Source organism: Mastigoproctus giganteus, chromosome 1, assembly GCF_048544385.1.
Source record: "Mastigoproctus giganteus isolate SK-2022 chromosome 1, ASM4854438v1, whole genome shotgun sequence".
NCBI lineage: Eukaryota > Metazoa > Arthropoda > Arachnida > Uropygi > Thelyphonidae > Mastigoproctus > Mastigoproctus giganteus.
This window is the reverse complement of record NC_143575.1, coordinates 75,431,528-75,451,678: the sequence shown is the minus strand read 5'-3', so window position 1 is coordinate 75,451,678 and position 20,151 is coordinate 75,431,528. Positions and strand designations below refer to the sequence as shown.

The following is a 20,151-nucleotide window of genomic DNA, read 5'->3' as shown; positions in this document are numbered from 1 at the left end:
CATATGAAGTACTTTGCATTTGTCTAGGTTAAACTTCAGCTGCCACTTCTTAGCCCATCTGCCCAAATTTTCTAGATCGTGTTGCAGTAGCACACTGCCATTACTGTCATTAACAACCCTGCCAACCTTTGTATCATCTGCAACACTAAGCCTGATATACCTTCATCAATATCATTGATAAATATACAAAATAACAGTGGACCCAACACCGAACCCTGTGAGACTCTACTAATAACATTAGTCCACGAAGAGCAGCACCCATTGATTACCACCCTGTCTTCTCCCACTCAACCATCCTTTTATCCATTGTAGCAACTTACCCTTAATACCATTCTGCTCCAATTTGTATAATAGTCTTCCATGCGCAACAGTGTCAAAAGATTTCCTGAAATCCAAATATATGATATCAAAATTATTTTTTGCATTTAGTTCCTTTGTAACCACATGATAATAACCTATCAAATTTGTCAGACAAGACTTTCCCTTAATAAACCCAGGCTCAACAGCATGTTTTTGTTAAGACTATACTACACAATCATTTTATCTGATCTTCTGTCACATTTCAAACAAGTGATTTAGTTTAACAGGTTTAATGTAAAAATTGTGCCTTGTCCTATCAGGGATCTACATGCTGTACTCTGTATACGAGAATAAAACAAGACACAGCTTCAGTGTGTGCTTCACACTCTGTGGCTTCAGAATTGGCCTTCCACGCTATTAGTGAGGACCATATGTTTTTATTTAATGACACTAAAATTATTAACGTCCAACATAACTATACAAAATTATTAATAGCTGAAATACTGGCAATTAAATGAACTCGTAATTCAATTAACGTACAACACCCCTACCCGATCTCAGGTTGCTGGGCTTTTACGCACATGCTCCATGACAGCAAACAATCTCTCATATATAAATTCAATATTTCATTTTAAGTTTGCTATCCTGTGATCACGACTAAGGTCAAAAAAGTTCCATCCACTTAAGGGAAGTAAATGCGGTTTTAGAATTTTCAGAAGTTATTTGTATTTTTAATTTATAAACACAGTGTCTTCTCCCACTCGTTGTTCTGATGTATTTTGGTTGGTGTTTGGAGTTAGACCGCGAATGCTGGATACATTGGATCACTAATGGTTTGCCTCTGAGGGTAGAATTCATTTTGTGATTTTAATATTCATTTTAATTCATGGAGAATGTTAGTGAAGAAACATCTTGCATGCACATATTGAGGTAATTCCTCTCTTTTTTTTTTTTTTTAATTGATCAATAATGTAGAATACACTGAGCCTTGTTGCTCTTTCATTTACTAACATTATCAGGAAATAAAAAAAAAGATAAATTGCAAAGGAATATTTCAGCCGTTTGTTTTCAAAGATCAATTATCAGTAACATTTAACAAGATTATATGGCTGTTGCCATTATTTCCACAAATGAAAGGTAACAATGTAACTAATAGCAACAAAAACAAATTGGATAAATTTAATCTTATAACAAAACAACAGCTACACTTCTGCTTAAAAGTTTGAAAGCACAGTTTTCATTTTTCTTAATTTTCAAAGTTTTTATTAAAATAGGACCAACTTGTTTCCCAATTTTTATTAAAATATTTTCTATAATCTCTAAAAATCAAAAAACTTAAATACTATTGAAAAATATTTAAGAAATTTCTAAATATTCCAGAAAAGTGTAGAAGACTCCTGAATATTGTAGAGCATTGTAGAACATTCCTGAATGTTGTTGACAATCCTAGAATATTCTAAAAAGTGGGACCATTGTTTCAATATTACAGAGGGTTGAAGATGATTCTAGTGTTTTGCAAAAATATAAATTTGAGGAGTAAGAGCTGTAACTTATAAAATAAAATGCCCATCATTCAGAAAGAGTGTTTGGTGTGAGTTTTGTGCATTTCATGATAAACATGGCAAGAAAGTTATTCCATGAGAAGTATTGACAAAAAACTAGGTGTTTCATTTAAAAGAATACAAACTACCATTCAACAATTCAAGGAGACTAGCAGTTTAAAGGACAACAGCGCATAACAGGAAGCACAAGATAAGTCCATAACACTGATTTCTAAATACAATCAATGATTTACTGCACCTGAAATCTCAGCTGAGCTCAATAGGAAGAGAGAAATTCCTATGTCTACAATCACTGTAAAACTTCTTTGTCTTAAACAAGCAGGACTCTTTATTAAAACCAGAAAATCAAATCTGGCTTGAGCTAAGAGCCATCAACATTTGACAACTGAAGAGTAGAAAAATGTACTATGGATGGATGAATTCAAATTTGAAATTTTTGGATCCAAGCATAGAGTTTATGTGAGATGATCAAATGAAGGAAAAAGGTGCCATGTTGTTTAGTGCCTAAAGTCAAGCATGGTGGTAGTTACATCATGATCTGGGGTTGCTTCTGTTTTTCTAGAGTGGATAACATTGTCACATTGTCAGAATTTAAGGAATTTAAAAAAAAAAGGTTATAAAAACATTCTTGAATATAATGCAATATCTTCTGGACTTGGACTTTTTGAAAGAAATTTTATATTGTAAGATAATGACCTGAAGCACAGCTATAAGATGTGTAAGGGCTTTCTAACAATTAAATAACAGGAGGTGGTATTGTTATGGTGTGGCCACCCCAATCACTGGACTTAAACCCAATAGAGCTCCCCAAATTTATGAGGAACTTTGCAGATCACTTGGAATGATGTTAGTCAAGACACTATTATAAAATTAATCAACAGAATGCCGTGTCTGGTATGTATAAGGTAGTGATAAAATCTTGTGGAGGATATTTTGATAATAAAATCAGTATATTCGTTAATATTAATCATACAAAAAAATTTTGAATGTAAATTTTTCAATGCTTAATAAAAAAAATTCTTAAGATACTTTATAGTGGGTTATTTTTTTATATTAAACCTTACATTGTCATAACTAATTTCAAAAAAATTAGCGAGAACTGTTGTCATATACTGTGATTCCAGACTTTTAGGTGGGCGTGTACATACCACACAAATAATATACAACATTATACATTGTTTATAGAAAAGACTGCAGGCAGTGTAGTTTCAAAAGTAAGCCAACATGTGCTTTAAATTTTATTCATAAACTCAATTTGTCGTCCCTCTGCCACAATACAGGCCTGTAACATAAATAATAAATTAGAAACAAACATTTTTAGAATAACACAACTTCAGTGCATGCATTACATATTCTCCTTTTGAGATCATATGAATTGACAATGGGTGTTCCATACACTTTTGCATTAATAAAGCCCCAAAAGAAAAAGGCTAAATGGATGAGACAGGGAGAATATGGTGGCGAAGACACAGCACACTGGTATTCTATACACTACACTGGCCTTTAAATACGTGTCATACCCACTGTTGTACTGAGTTTTCATGTGGCAGTCTCCAAGTTTCCGCCCATACCCACTGTTGTACTGAGTTTTCATGTGGCAGTCTCCAGGGTTTCCCCCATACCTACTGTTGTACTGCTACAATTTTGTGTAGCAGGTGCCATGGAACATTTTAACCAGCCAGATACATTAATGCAAAGTAATTCATAACATTTTGCCTAGCCAGCATGCCATCAGGAAAAACTGGGCTGACAACTATCTCCCCATATACCACACCACAAACTGACAGATCACCTGACGGTGAGTATCTCTGCAGTAGTTTGGGCTTTGTCAGAAAGGAGACCAGTAGTGATAATTGTGTCTATTGGCGAAACCATCTTGGGTGAAGGTGGCCTCATAAATCACAGAATATTGCTGAGGAAACTGTGATTTTTCTTCTACATTGGTTAACAGAAAAACAAAACTCTAAACATTTTGTATCATTACTATCATACAAATCTTGTAAAAACAAATAATAGGGACACATTTTTTTATTTTTTTGGAGGAGCCTTCAAATTTTTGTGCTTGATTCCACATGCAGAAGCATCCTCAGGATGTCCCTTAGAAAATAATTTTGCTATTGCTCTAGCATTTCAGCTTTATTCTCCATACAGTAATACCATTTTTTTATTCAAATAAAATCAGTTTACATTCTTTCAAAAGTACAACGTTTTTGGATTAAACTGAGGATCGGGAACAACTTTCCCATTGAGAAAAAAATTAATTGATAGGCAAATTTAAATTTATAAATTGTAATAATATAAATTTGATGTTAAAACTGGACTAAAAGTGTTAGTCCAATTTTAACATCAAGTTCAAAAATTTAAGTCCAAAAAAAAAAAAATAGCTTAAACCTAAAAATAAGTGAGACAGATTCTAGTGCATTTTATATATACATGGGATATATTGCATATATTGTATTAAATAGTGAAGAGCTTTTTTGTGTGCAAGGCTGAATGTATATTTATTGAAATACATATGCACACAAACTCACATACTATAAAGAGCTTTGAAATTCAGTATTCCTTCAATTACCTTCAAATAACCTGCATGTAGATGACCATTAGGTAAGCACTAATTTCCAAACATAAGAAAAAGTTCTATGAATTTTCCTACCTTATAGTTTTAACTTGAAATTATTTAAAAATGTATAGTGACAGCCCTTACATAAAAATAGTCATCCTGAGATAGAATAGTGCAGTTGTCTAATCGTTCTTTTAGCATCATGGCTGCTGTAGTTTTTCCCCCACATGTAACTCTGCAAGAAAAAATAATAATAATTATATTAGAGTAAAAAAAAATTTTCTCACATACAAACACTCTACCTGCCCCTTTATTAGAATCAAGGAAGTTTGGGTTATATACAACAATCTATTCAAAATATGAAAATCAGAGGTCACACGAAGTGTGACATGTGCAGAAAAGTGTTATAAAACTGTATACTCTGACTAGTGCCAAAATCAGTTCACCAACATCGGCTAAGGGCAGGATCTTACAGACTTCCAAACAAGTATGACTGCTGGTACATGTTTAGCTGGATATGTCTACTGGCCAAGATATATTCAGGTCCGATTCCACCTATCTTTTTTGCACAATATATTTCCCATTTCCCTGACAATAGCTTCTTCCTGTGAGAATAGCACTTTCTGCTGTTGGGGATTCTGTCATGTTGTCTGATGCACAAGTGTAGGCTAAAGCATTGAGACTGTGCAATTAAATGCCTGATGGGTCCCTCATTTCAATTTCTTCAAAGTCATCAACCCTCTTCTTTAAGCTCATACTCGCCTGCCAGAATACTGAATTTTCACTTAATCAACTCATTCTTTGTGTCAAAAGCAAACAAAGACATCTCTTTTGGCTTAATCATGTCCCACTACTGATGGCTTCACAAACATGCAGCAAGTAGCATTCATTACAAAACTCTCATTCATAGGACAACTACCCTCAGCAGTTCTTTTCACAAGCCAAAGCAATCCTACTGCTTTCAGCTCACTGCTTTGCTACTCTAGTCTGAGGCACAATTCCGGCTTACATTTAAATTAAAAATACTACACACTAAAAGATGTGTAAGTACTACAATAACACTCAACTACGAGGTTAAGCGAGAGTGGTCCACACTATGCTATAAAATTGTTAGGTATTATGTTATACAGTTACATTATAAAATCACATTCATATTGTTATAAATTTAGTTTATAGACTTAATAAAAACACTTTTATTATATTAATTATACTGCTGAAAAATTTCATAAAAGAATATTGAATACTGTTTATATCATTCTTACACTAGTGCAATGAAAAATGGCAACAGAATTCTCTCCTACTTCAATTCTTGGGTTCAGGCAATTTCCAAGACCAAGTAAGATATAATTTCGCCTACTTTATCAGATAAATGCAAATAATACGTGTGCTCCTACTTTAAAACAAAAAGATAACAAAAACCAATAATTTTTAAATAGTAAAAGGTTTACTTAACAGCATTTGAAAAGTGCTCTCACTCGATAGCTAGAACATGCTGCTTAACATCATTAGTACTAACGTGTAAACAATGCCACTATTTTGTGCCCTTAAAAGATAGTACTGCTCTTAGAAGACATGTCCTGATCGTATTGCATCTATCCTTAATACATAAATTAAAGGCTGACAAGGTCCCCAAGAATAACTGCCACCTGTAGGACTAGTGCATTCTACTTATGGTGATCCAGCCATGCAGCCAGACACACAATGACAGATTGCAACTTTGGGTTAGGCAGCTGAGTACTTGAGTCCCCCTGATTTAATACCTTTGAGGTCAATGAGGCATTATATTCCAGCTAAAATTAATAAATTTCTGCTTAATTTCTTTGTACTCTCTCTCTCCACCTAGTACACAGAAAGGCATCTCCTGTGGCCAGTAGCGTACCTACCCTTTTTCGGGTCCGGAGGCAAAGAACATGTTCGGGCCCCTACTTAATGAAAATTGCAAAAACAGGAGACAGCCAAAGACGCCGGACCCCTAAAGGGCCCGGAGGCAATTGCTTTGCCTACCTACATGGTAGCTACGCCACTGCCTGTGGCATTATGTTCAGTTCTGCATACATGCCTCATATAATGAAAAAGATAAGAACTTGATTTGTGGAGGTCTTATCTTTTTCATAATATGTGGCATGTATTTTTTGATAAGACCTTGATTTGTGGAGGAACCACCTTCACCAATTCATGTCTGCTCTGAATCATATGCTTTACTGCTCTAGTCTGAGACATAATTTCAGTTAAAAAATTAACTGGACCTAGAAAACAATTCCTCAATATTACTACTATGCTATTATCACAATAACACTATGTGATATGCAAATACAATAATAACATTACACAATTTCCAACTGCTATAACAATATATACTTGTATGTGTATTTCGTAAAATTTATAAAACAGCCTTAGTTATACACCGTCAAACCGTACAAAAGAAAATATTCTAAAAGACAAAGTGATCTACAGACGTGTTTGAAAATTTTCCTCCTTCTACAACCTAAAAGCTCAAACTGTTATACTTACGGTTCATTCCACTACTGGAGTGAAACAAACTAGCAGTTTAATTGATAATAAACTGCAACTTTCTAAATACTCAAATACAAAAATAAGAAGTCTGCATAATTAAAGTGCTTAAAAACTTAAACCTTTACTAACAATGACAATTTTAGTTAAACGGGAAACCTAACCTCAAAATTATCACTAAAAAAAAAAAAGTTCTCAATTTTTCGCTGTTTAATAAAGCAGTGCAAAAATGGATTTTTATTTTTATTTTTCTCTCAAATAAAATTATCGATCAGTTAACTGTAGGGACATAATAATCTCAATTCTAGTCTAATTATTGCATCATATATAAGAAAACTAACTACGGAACACAAAACTAAAAATATGTTTTATGAGTCAGTTAATCAGTAACCAAAGCGGGGGGGGGGGGAGCAAGCAGTAAACCAAACTAACCATAGCATTGATTTTTCAACAGTCACCAAAAACATTTATACATATTACTTTCAATTTACCAAACCCTTCATAAAAAAGATGCTGGTTGCTGTTGTAACCAGTGATGTACATTATGTTCAACTTCAGTATCATTAGTATTCAGCATTATACTGTTTAAGTATACCAAACAAATGGACACTACTAGTAGTGAGGTCAGGTCTGCAGCAAGAACTGTTAATAAGCTCCCAAAATCATTAATAGCCTCTTGGATTTCACATACTGTGTGCACGGCTTCATATTGTTATGCAGCAGCAATACCCCACAACTGGAAATTCTAGGTCATTTTCTGCAAATTGGTTTCATTTCAAAAGTATGCGATACGTTGCATTCACTGTACACCTAGCTTATGAAAATGCAGAAGAAGAAGAAGAAGAAGAAGGTTATGACAGTCCCGGAAAACAGGCCACATTACTTTCTAATGCACCAGGACAGATTTGGATTTGAGCTGAAAGTACTGGACCCAAAATCATCTGACAATTCCATTTCTGTTGATGGGGAGATTGAAACTGATGCACATCACTGGTCACAACAGCAGCTGACTTCTTTTAAATCAGTATGTTTATGAATTTGATAAAGCAAATAGAAAAGTGTACAAATGTTCCCTAGTGATTGTGTTGAAAAATAAACATTACACTCAGATAAGAAGCCTGCTTACTTTTTTCCCCCTTATTTTGTGACTTGCTTACTGACTATCTCTCATACAACACACAATTGATTGTATTCATAATTATTAGTCATGTTTTTCACTAGATCTTTTGTTCAGATTTTTTGTTTTATAATAAAGTTATAAAATTCTGCAAATGGAAGCAGTTGATCAATTGCTAATTGATCAACTGCTTCCACTGTAGAGACTTCCATTCAGTTTCACTCTTCTGTTACAGTTTGTTCTCCTACCATGGCTGAATTTATAATAAACTGTAACTTTCTAAATTTTTACATATGATCCAAGAATTGTCTAAGAAACAAATCTTGTTTCTGATGCCACCAGTTCAAACACCCCATACTAAAAATATTTAAATTATGTGGTGTAATTTCATTTTCCTACCCTCTGAGATTATTATATTTTTTTATATCTCTTCATATATTTTTATAATTTGACATTTTAATTTTTGCCTTGTTTTTTAATCTTTGTATATTTTATGTTGCATATTTTCATTCTCATTGAGCTTACTGACTGGCTTCAATTAACATGGAAATTTATATTTTCAGTGAGTTTGAGATGTTTCTTGACTATTAGGTTAACATATTTTCAAGTCTTTTTGACTTCTAAATACAGCGATGTTCTTACATTCTGTATATTTTGTGAACTCCTCTGACCTTATACAGTCGTTCCAGAGAATAAACAGAAGTGTTTTCTGTTAAGTCCAACTTTATCAATTGCATTGAGACATCCATGGTCATTTTTACAATTCAGCAGACCATAACAGAATGCAAGCATTTGGGAATTTTCAGAGTAGTTTGTACCATCCTGATGAAGTAATCAATGTGGGTTCCCTCTATTTTCCTTTCTTAACAGGTGTATGTATTTATTCAACAGATTGGTGGATGGTCCTGTGGGTACGTTCTGGCCCTTGTTTGTTAACTATGGTAATTTATATCCCTTTACCTTGGAATCACTATATAGCAGTTGTTGTTAATATTCTCAAGAGTAACAACAGGTTCCTCACTTCCTCCAAGGTCTCACTATGACATCTGACCTCAATAATTTTTTTTTATATTCAGGACTCTCAGGTAAGGAGGATATTCTTATTTTCCTCTATCCAGGATATATTAACATGATTCCCTAAAGTGGCTGCATACGTTTCTCTTTAATAATGAGACATATATAAACAACATAACATAATGTTTAATGCACTATTATATATTTACATAAGTCATTTGCATTCAAAAATACTAAAACAAGATATACAATAACCATATTCTTTTCCCCACAACCGGAGTACATGTACTGAAAGCCCACTCTTAGTTGCTTTCAACTCTATTCTTCAAATTTAATTTAGAGGTTAATCCCCATTAATACTAACCCCCTTTTCATTTCTTCATATATATCATTAAAGCTTGTTCCTCTAACACCTTCAACATTTCACTAACCTAGGCTTATGCTGCTCATGGCCTCGTGGCTACAATCATTTACCCCTACAATTACTCAATAACTAAGCCCCTTCCCTTACAACGCCATTAAACTTTATATATAAATATATATGGATCAGTGGCATAGCTACCATGTAGGCAGGCAAGGCAAGGCAATTGCCTCTGGGCCCAGCGTCTTTGGCTGTCTCCTTTTTTTTGCAATTTTCATTAATTAAGTAGGGGCCCGAAGATGTTCTTTGCCTCCGGGCCCGAAAAAGAGATGTATATGATATGGATATATTATATACATCTCTTTTTCATACATATGTATATTTATATGGGTATATAAACTCCTCTTTACCTTTCTCTCTCAGCGACTCATACACATCACTGTTATTTCAATTTATAACATGCATTACCTTTATACTGACAACATAACTTTTTGATCCTTAACTCCACATATGCCCTTATGTCACAGAAAAAAAAAAATATATATACATATATATATATATATATATATTTTGTATATAAAAAAAAAAAGTAAAGTGCAGCCATTATCAACCCACTGCAGGGTGGAAGCCTCCTCGACAATTCATGCTGAGGGAAATGGACCATAATCTGCCACGCTGGTCCAGTGCGGGTTGGCAGATCGACCGTATTCAGCAGTCAGGGGCTTGAACCCCGGTCTACTCAAAGAGCGTGTGCTACTGCACTCCCACTCCTGCCCACTCGGCTACGGAGGCATTATTTTGTATATATACACTCCAATCAATCTTACACTAACCAAGATAAAGTTTAACCTGTCAAGTCCTATGCAATGCTATCTATTGAACAGCATTAATAATGCAAAAAGGAGAGGGGGAATTGGACCAGGGTATGTCTGCCAAGGACAAAAGTTTATGAAGTTGTAGAGTAGATATCATCTTTTAAGGGCACAAAAGGTGATATTGTTGTACACATTAGCACTATTGACCTTAAGATAAGAGATCTGTAGATTTACTTAACAAGTACAGGTCAATGCTGAAAAAAAGTCACGAGTTAGGGTTAAATTTGAAAGTGTCTGCAATTCTTCCCAGATATGATCAGAGCATTGTCAATCAATTCAGCCCTAGAGAGATTGTGCAAGGCTCATGATGTAGAATTTTTCTCAGTGTGGTCTGTGCTTGTTAATAGTAAAGATTGTTTCTACAGGAATGGGGTACACTTAAATAGAAGGGGTGCAAGAATATTTGCTGATGCTATCGAGGCAGTATTAGGTGGGTAGGAAAATTGCAAACTTGGGGGGGGGGGATTCACAGACTAATAGTTTAATATTAGCCAAAAGCAGAGGTGAAAGTGATTCTTGAACTGCTTCTATTGGAATGAGCAGAGGCCTGGAAAGTGAGGTACAGGAGTTTTCAAGGGCTGATGGGAGTCATCACAGAACAAGTAAATACATGGGTTGTGCTAAGGTAACTAAGAGTAAGGATAGATGCATGAACACCAATGCTAGGAGTATAGAAAATAAATTTCATGAATTTGAAGTGTTGGTCAAGACATCAAAAGCGGATATTGTTGGGATATGAGAGACATAGTGCCACTCAGATATAAGGGATGAGAATTGGAATTTGGGGAGTACAACACGTACAGAAAGGATAGACAGGACAGGAAGAGTTATGCCATTAGTTAAGAAACACAAAATCTAAGGAAGTGCATCCAGTTGACATTGGTGGACAATGCAATGGTGAGTCAGTGTGGTGTGACATAAGCACTGGGAAAAGGAAAATGAGAGTAGGTGTGTGTGATAGGCCTAATGAATCTGATGAGTATAATGAGCAATTTTGCAGAGAAAGAGAGTGGGCCAGTAAATCAGAATGTCTTATAATGGGGGGATTATAACTTTCCATATTTTGACTGGAACTTGTTGGTCACTCGCAAACTAGCAAGACTTTTGTGGATTTATCAGATGACGGGTTTCCATCAACGTGTTCAAGAGGCAACCAGAGGGAGTAATACTCTTGATCTGATTATCAGCAGTGATCATTCATGTATTAAGAATCTACAGATAAAGGAACCACTAGGTGACAGTCATCACAGTGTACTGATGGGGGATTTACTTAAAGACGTAACTACCATCAAGGGTAAAGGGAAGGGCCTTTGCTTACATAAAGATGACTACAGTGGTCTCAGAGAATTTTTAAATTCATTGAAGTGGGATCAACTGATGATGTTACCAACAGTGAATTCTAAATAAGAAGCCTTCGTGGACTTTATCTTGGAGGCTGCTAGACTTTTCATACCAACAAAGAAATACTGTTCAAGGTTTAGGCCTAAATGGACAGATAAATTAATGAAGCTCGTGGCAGAGAAGAGAAATGCATGGGTTACATTCGAAGGGTGACACGAGTAATTACAGACCAGTTAGTTTAACTTCTGTTCCAGGTAAAATAATGGAGTCACTGGTTAAAGATGCATTGCAGGATCATCTAGACAAGACTGCAGCAATAATTCAGACACAGCATGGGTTTGTTAAAGAAAAGTCTTGTCTGACAAATTTGATGGGATATTATGATGTGGTTACAAAGGAACTGGATGCAAAAAATAATTTTGATATCATATATTTGGATTTCAAGAAAGCTTTTGACACTGTTGCGCATGGAAGACTATTGTACAAATTGGAGCACAATGGTATTAAGCGTAAGTTGCTACAATGGATAAAAGGATGGTTAAGTGGGAGAAGAGGGTGGTAATTAATGGGTGCTGCTCTTCGTGGACTAATGTTATTAGTGGAGTCCCACAGAGTTCGGTTTTGGCTCCACTGTTGTTTTGTATATTTATCAATGATATTGATGAAGGTATATCAGGCTTAGTGTCGAAGTTTACGGATAATACAAAGGTTGGCAGGGTTGTTAATGACAGTAATGGCAGTGTGCTACTGCAACAGGATCTAGATAATTTGGGCAGATGGGCTAAGAAGTGGCAACTGAAGTTTAACCTTGACAAATGCAAAGTACTGCATATAGGTAGAAGTAACCCCAGAGAAACGTACCAACTGTGTGGTACTACACTTAAGGTGGTATAAAATGAAAAATACCTGGGACTAATTGTGCAGTCAGATATGAAGTTTTCTGAGCAATGCAGACAGGTGCCAGGGTAGGTCATGGGGTTTTGTCAATGATATATAGGAATTTTGCTAGCAGGGAGGTGATTGTTCCTCTGTATAAGGCAATGGTCAGGCCGCACCTTGAGTACTGCGTACAGCTCTGAAGGCCTCATTTAAGGAAGGATGTAGATTTGCTTGAGCGTGTACAGAGAAGGGCAACAAGATTGGTGAGGGGAATGAAGAGATTCTCTTACCAAGAGAGGCTTAAGTTCTGCAAATTGCAGTGGCTGGACTAGGCACCTGCGCGGTGATCGGATTGAGGTGTATAAGGCCTTGAATGGGTTGAGCACCCTGAATTCTGATGGGATCCTTCCACATGTTCAGATTACGAACCTAAGGGGGCATAAATTCAAATTAAGAAAAGACAGATATAGAATAGATGTGCTGAAATTTGCCTTTAGCCAGCGGGTGGTTAATTGCTGGAACAAACTTTCATCTGTTGTTGTGGAAGTTGATAGGTTAAATAAATTTAAGGAGGAACTGGACAGGCATTTGGAGGGAATGGTGTGATTTTTTTTTGGCTGATGCTGCATAAGCTCATACAATTGCTTTCATGCATCACATGCCACCACCACTACTACTACTACTACATAAATTTATCAGGCGACACAGAAGCCTATGGCAGATATAAGCTAGTCTGTAATCAAGTCACAACGGAGGTTAAGCAGGCAAAGGCAGATTAATAAAAATCTTTGGCAAAGGATGCACATAGTTCTTTACTTATATAAACTTTAGAAGGAAAGGGATGAATCAAATTGGTCCACTTAACATGAATGACTTAACTATTGATGATAATGCTCAGGTAGGTGAAAAACTGAATGAGTATTTTGCATCTACATTCACACGAGGGGATATTCAATAACGGGAATACTAGATGTTTATCAAACTCTAAAAGGAAAATAAGTGATTTTGTAATAACTGAGAGCAAAGCGGAGGAGAAATTGTTGAAGTTAAACATAAGGAAGGTACCTGGGGAAGATTGGATATCTCTCCAGTTATATTAAAGGAGGCAGAAAAGGAAGAAAACAAACCCTTAGCCATAATTACATAAGCTTCCTTGGACTCAGGGGAGGTCCCCATGGACTGGAGATGTGCAAATGTGTCCCCACAAAGGAGGATCAAAGGGTGATATGGGTAATTACAGACCTGTTAGTCTAACTTCTGTTGCAGGGAAATTAATGGAGTCACTAGTTACGGAAGCGATGCAGGATGATCTAGACAAGTAGTAGCAGTGGCATGTGATGAAAGAAAGCAACTGTGTGAGCTTATGCAGCATCAGCCAAAAAAAAAAAAAAAAAAAAAAATCACACCATTCCCTCCAAATGCCTGTCCAGTTCCTCCTTAAATGTATTTAAACTATCAACTTCCACAACGACAGATGGAAGTTTGCTCCAGCAATTAACCACCCGCTGGCTAAAGAAAAATTTCTGCACATCTTTTCTACATCTGTCTTTTCTTAATTTGAATTTATGCCCCCTTAGGTTCGTAATCTGAACAAGTGGAAGGATCCCATCAGAATTCAGCGTGCTCAACCCATTCAAGGCCTTATACACCTCAATCAGATCACCGCGCAGGTGCCTAGTCTCCAGCCACTGCAATTTGCAGAACTTAAGCCTCTCTTGGTAAGAGAATCCCTTCATTCCCCTCACCAATCTTGTTGCCCTTCTCTGTATATGCTCAAGTAAATCTACATCCTTCCTAAAATGAGGCCTCCAGACCTGTACACAGTACTCAAGGCGGGGCCTGACCATTGCCTTATACAGAGGGACAATCACCTTTTCCCTGCTAGCAAAATTCCTATATATCATTGACAAAACCCCATCACCTGCCCTGGCAGCCTGTCTGCATTGTCTGAAAACAGTACTTTGCATTTGTCAAGGTTAAACTTCAGTTGCCACTTCTTAGCCCATCTGCCCAAATTATCTGTCCAACTATCCTGTTACAGTAGCACACTGCCATTAACAACCCTGCCAACCTTTGTATCATCTGCAAACTTTGACACTAAGCCTGATATACCTTCATCAATATCATTGATAAATATACAAAACAACAGAGGACACAACACCGAACCCTGTGGGACTCCACTAATAACATTAGTCCATGAAGAGCAGCCCCCATTAATTACCACCCTCCGTCGTCTCCCACTCAACCATCCTTTTATCCATTGCAGCAACTAACCCTTAATACCATTCTACTCCAATTTGTACAATAGTCTTCCATGCGCAACAGCTTTCCTGTTTCTAGTTTCCAAAAGCTTTCCTGAAATCCAAATATATGATATCAAAATTATTTTTTGCATTCAGTTCCTTTGTAACCACATCATAATATCCTATCAAATTTGTCAGACAAGACTTTCCCTTAACAAACCCATGCTATGTCTGAATTATAGCTGCAGTCTTGTCTAGATGATCCTGCAATGCATCTTTATCCAGTGACTCCATTATTTTACCCGGAACAGAAGTTAAACTACCTAGTCTGTAATTACTCGTGTCACTCTTCGATCCCCTTTTGTGAATTGGGGATACATTTGCACATCTCCAGTCCGTGGGGACCTCCCCTGAGTCCAAGGATGCTCTCATAATTATGGCTAAGGGTTTGCATAGTTGCTTTGCTGCCTCCTTTAATATAACTTGATAGATCCCATCCATCCTAGGTGCCTTTCTTATGTTTAAATTCAACAATTTCTCCTCCACTTTGCTCTCAGTTATTACAAAATCATTAAGCACCCTGCTACAATTTGATAACCTTCTGCCATTTTGAAACCTTAATAACTCCTCATGTGTGAATGTAGATGCAAAATACTCATTCAGTTTGTTTGCTATCTGAGCAAGATCATTAACAGTCGAATCATCGATATCAAGTGGACCAATCAGATTCATCCCCTTCCTTTTAGTTTATATAAGTAAAGAAATCCTTGCTGTTTTTCTTAGCATCTTTTGCCAAAGATTTCTCATAATCTGCCTTCGCCTGCCTAACCTCCTTTGTGACCTGATTTACAGACTAGCTTATATCTGCCATAGGCTTCTGAGTCGCCTGATAATTTATATGCATCCCATGCATTTTTCTTCTCTGTCACGAATCTCATTAGTTCATTTGATAACCATTTAGGCCTAAACTTTGAACAATATTTCTTAATAGGTATGAAACTTTTAGTAGCATCACTAAAAAATAATTTTGATATCATATACTTGGATTTTAAGAAAGCTTTTGATACTGTAGCACATGGAAGACTACTATACAAATTGGAGCAGTATGGAATTAAGGGCAAATTGCTACAATGGATAAAAGGATGGTTGAGTTGCATAAACTTGCTTTCTTGCATATGATGCAAGAAAGCAAGCTTATGCAGCATCAGCCACAAAAAAAAAAAAAAAAAAAAACCCTGCTCCCATTTCACCCCTCCTTTCATTCCAAATACCTGTCCAGCTCAGCCTTAAATTTTTTAGGCTATCAACTTCCACAACAAAAGATAGAAGTCTGTTCCAGCAATCAACTTTTCCCTTTCTGGAAAAAGGACAAATCAAATTGGACATCCTGTTTCATTGGTGTCATTTAAATGTAATTCTAGCACCCTCCCATCAATATCTGAGTAATCATGCTGTCAGTTTGTGATTGTGCTTTATTTTGGTCTTCAGTAAAGTTTAGGTTTTGTTCTTTACATGCCTGTTTCAGATAGCATCAGTTGGGATACTGACTAGAATGTTACTAGTTGCATTTATCACTTTTTAAGTTATTAGCACAGTTTTGGTCCAGCTAACAAGAGAAATGTCCAGTTTGAAAGAAACATCTGTTTGGATTGCTGCTAAGCTGCAGTTTCTTGTGTACAAAAGTCATCCAATAAATCCAAAAAATTTCTGCTACTTTCATAATTTCATTTATTGAAAAATAATAATTATTATTACTAATTTAATGATGTTTGTTTCTATAAATTCAGTTTATTTTCCATATTCTTTATGTCAAAGCCATTTTGTCCTCAGATTTGACATGGAAAAAACAGCAACCATGACTATGACTAAAACAAAAACCATAAAAAATAGAGGTATAATATATGTTAATATACAGGGTGATTCACTACCAGTGCGACAAACTTGCAGGAGGTGTAGGGGGCACAAAGACGAATCGGAATCACATAGCATTGCAGGGTCCAAAATGCCTTCGTCATGCGGTAGAGGACGTTGAACAGGAGGTTGCGTGAACAGCGATGCCGCTGGAAGTCAGCATTTGCGACCCGTTTCTGTTGAAGAAATGAAGCAGCAAAAGTCCTCCAGAGTGGATAATCCGCAGGCTCCAATGATTGGACGGGTTGCAGATGGTTTGAACTCATTGGGTTTGTTGACAGTATCCTCCATACAGTGGATTGGGAAATACCCAATCGTTGGCCTATCGCTAAGTACTCGTACTCGGATTGCCTTCTGCAAGAAGTCGGACATTCTCCTCATTATCTGGCTTCTCATCATTCGCTCTCAATTCATGGTACCTCTCAGGAAACAACCAGTCTCACGTAACCTTCTGTGCACACGTGTGAAAATCATATGATGAGGAGCACGCCTGTGCGTGAAACGTTCCTGGTACAAGCGCAGAGTGGCGCGCCCGTTACAGTCCTCGGCTCCATACGCGAGGTGCATGTCGGCCAGCTCAACGTTTGAATACTCGTCCATCCTACTGCCTCGGGAACCGGTTCACAAATGCTGACTTCCAGCGGGATCGCTGTTCACGCGACCTCCCGTTCAACGTCCTCTACCGCATGACGAAGGTATTTCAGGCCCGGCAATGCTATGTGATTCCTATTCGTCTTTGTGCCCCCTACACCTCCTGCAAGTTTGTCGCACTGGTAGTGAATCAGCCTGTATATATATTAAAGCATTTCAATACTGTGGGATTTCAAACAATGATGGTGGGTATTCTGCCTAAAAGCAAGTTCTTAATACTAAGATTTATACAGGTTATTATAAGGAGTGGTTTTCCATTGCTCTTTATGCCTGTGCACATGTGTAGCCACATATCGAGGTCTGGTGTGCCTGTTTGTGAAAGGAATGAACCTAACATCTTTGCTTGAGACTGGTTAACACGGATCAGGAAGGAATTCATGTCTCCAACATATTCACCATCAGCACCATACAATGGCATCTTGGGGCTAAGGGCAGTGAAAGCAATGTAGGCCTTAGGCAAACAGTGGCACTGTGAAGCCCACCTTCTCCCATGGGACACACAAACTCAAACCCATACCTTTCTATATGAGTTACAGCCATTACCCTATCATGGAATCTAAGTTAGTTGAATTTCTACGACCTGACATAGCTGACTAGTCAATATGGAGTACAGTGGTAGTATGTATAAAAAGAAATGCTGAGTACAATAGACAGCACTCCCAAAAAGAAACGTATATGAACATTTTTGAGTATCCGGCTCTGTTTCTCATAAACTCTCCGAACTGTAAATAGCTGAACTGTTACGATAACTAATGTCATCGTAACCGAAAAAAAAAATATAAAAATAATAAAACGCTGCGTTAAGAAATTAAAAAAAAACAAAAAAAAACTCAAAAATAAGCAGAGAATATACCTTTTGGGATATCCGTGTTTAATTAAAAATCAGAAGAGTGAATGAATCGTTTATGTGGACATTTTTTTTTTTTAAGCCTTGGCTTCTTTTACTAGGATTCATCTATCATATGTAAAAAGAGATCACTTATTTGCCATTTTATAAGATACCAAACGTCACATATGCATTATTGTGAGAGAAAGAAAAAAACCCATGAAAGAGAAAAAATCCACATTACTAATTTCGGCACCATTTCTCAGATATCTGCGAAGGGAAATACAAAATTTTATAACACGCTGTTATATGCTAGGGTAATAATGACTAGATATTAATGTTTATATCCTTCTTCCGTTTTTTCATGAATCTTTTAACAAAAATAATTACATAAAATATCTGGTGGTCTTCTACCAGCGTTAAACCTGTTTCGTTTAGTTTATGACAGAGTAATAACATATCTTAGTACTCTGTGGTATATGAGAACTATGAAACTTGCCCAACGCAAACGTTTACCATCAATCCATTTTCCTGTATTTTATTTTGCCAACATGATACTGAATCGTAAATCTAAAAAAGAGAGTTCTTTTTAATTAACACAACAGGTTGACAATCACAAAATACGAAACTAATAACGAATTAACGAATATTTAATACCCCATTTTCATATTATAAACTTAAAAATTAATTACAAATCATTTTATATATTTTTAAACTTTATTATACTTTTACAAAAGTAATAGCATTTAAAATTAAAAATTATAACAACTGTATAACTTCAGTTTCCAATTATATAGGGTTGAAATTTACCCAGAAATTCCGATTACCATCCATTTTCCCATAGCAAACATTTAAAATACACTAGTAATGCCAAGGGTGGTTTTCTGCATCCATTTTTACTATAACTAAGGTAAAACTTTAAAACTCGTGTGCCGATAATTTAGAGGCTCCATACACATTTCGCAATTAAATATAACCTCGAAATCATAGTAAAAAATAATAAAATAAGTCTTCGTAAAAATTTGAAATTTAATACATCTGATATCAATCGGGGAAAATTCACAAATTACAATCCAAAAGAAGACAGATTCATAGAGTTAGAGAGGTGTATGGTGGGCGGGAATGAACAAAATATTACATAACAGGTTTTTTGATACAAACAATTAAATAATGCATTCCTATGAAGTATTTAGTTAAGTAAAAAATGAGCCCCAAGGACTCTTGTTATAAAGCAGCAAAAACTGTGGCAGCGAAACCAAAGGATTTACTATTCGCTCTATCAAAACGAATAAAGGTGGCAAATGCCTCACCTCTGGCGTTCAGTGACTTTTTGAAACAGACGAGATCATTATTAATAACCGAAACCGGTAGATAGGCAATAAAATTAAACAGGCCTCTTGCTCCGAGATCCATAGTAAGTATGGGTATAAACATTGTTCTCCACAGTAGGAACAGAAATAGCAATTAAATTCCGGGTACAAACAAGGTAATTACAAATTCCAGGTACGTAACAATCAACCATGTTTGCATTATGGATTTGTTTTCACTTCACCATGCTAATTAAACCTTAATGAAATCCCAAAATACTATCTTGGCCGCCCCATTTAGAAAATACTGGGTGAGAGTTGGTCTTAATTTCTGAAAAAGCTAAAGCTGTTAATTAATTATAACTAAATCGAATAATTATCAACTAAAAAATTAAATACAAATTCACACATACACCGATGAGCCAAAACATTATAACCAGCGAGTCGTTATGCAAATCGAAGCAACAGCAGGCGAACTGCGGCGCGTGCGGAGATCGGGACACGGTATAAAAAGCACCTGATACTGAGCTCCGTTAATCAGTGTTACTCTTGTTCTTCAGATGGGAAAGCCAGTGGACTTAAGCGAGTTTGACAAAGGCCAAATTGTAATGATCAGACGACTGGGCCAGAGCATATCCGAAACGGCACGGCTGGTGGAATGTTACAGTCAGTCGTGGTTAGTACCTACCGAAA

At 36.3% G+C, this 20,151-nt stretch overlaps 1 protein-coding gene across 1 annotated transcript in view; it reads right to left on the bottom strand.

Annotated features, from left to right (window-relative positions):
- LOC150090898 (nicotinamide riboside kinase 1) overlaps positions 1 to 19,026 on the bottom strand; it is a 147,125-nt gene extending 128,099 nt beyond the window's left edge. The window contains exons 1-2 of the mRNA XM_090376792.1: positions 18,962 to 19,026; positions 4,567 to 4,657 (exon numbers count right to left, since the gene is read on the bottom strand). Of these exons, the coding sequence (XP_090232918.1) occupies positions 4,567 to 4,657; positions 18,962 to 19,002 (132 nt within the window). The 5' untranslated portion in view covers positions 19,003 to 19,026. The remainder of the gene's footprint in view (positions 1 to 4,566; positions 4,658 to 18,961) is intronic.
- Between the last annotated feature and the right edge of the window lie 1,125 nt (positions 19,027 to 20,151).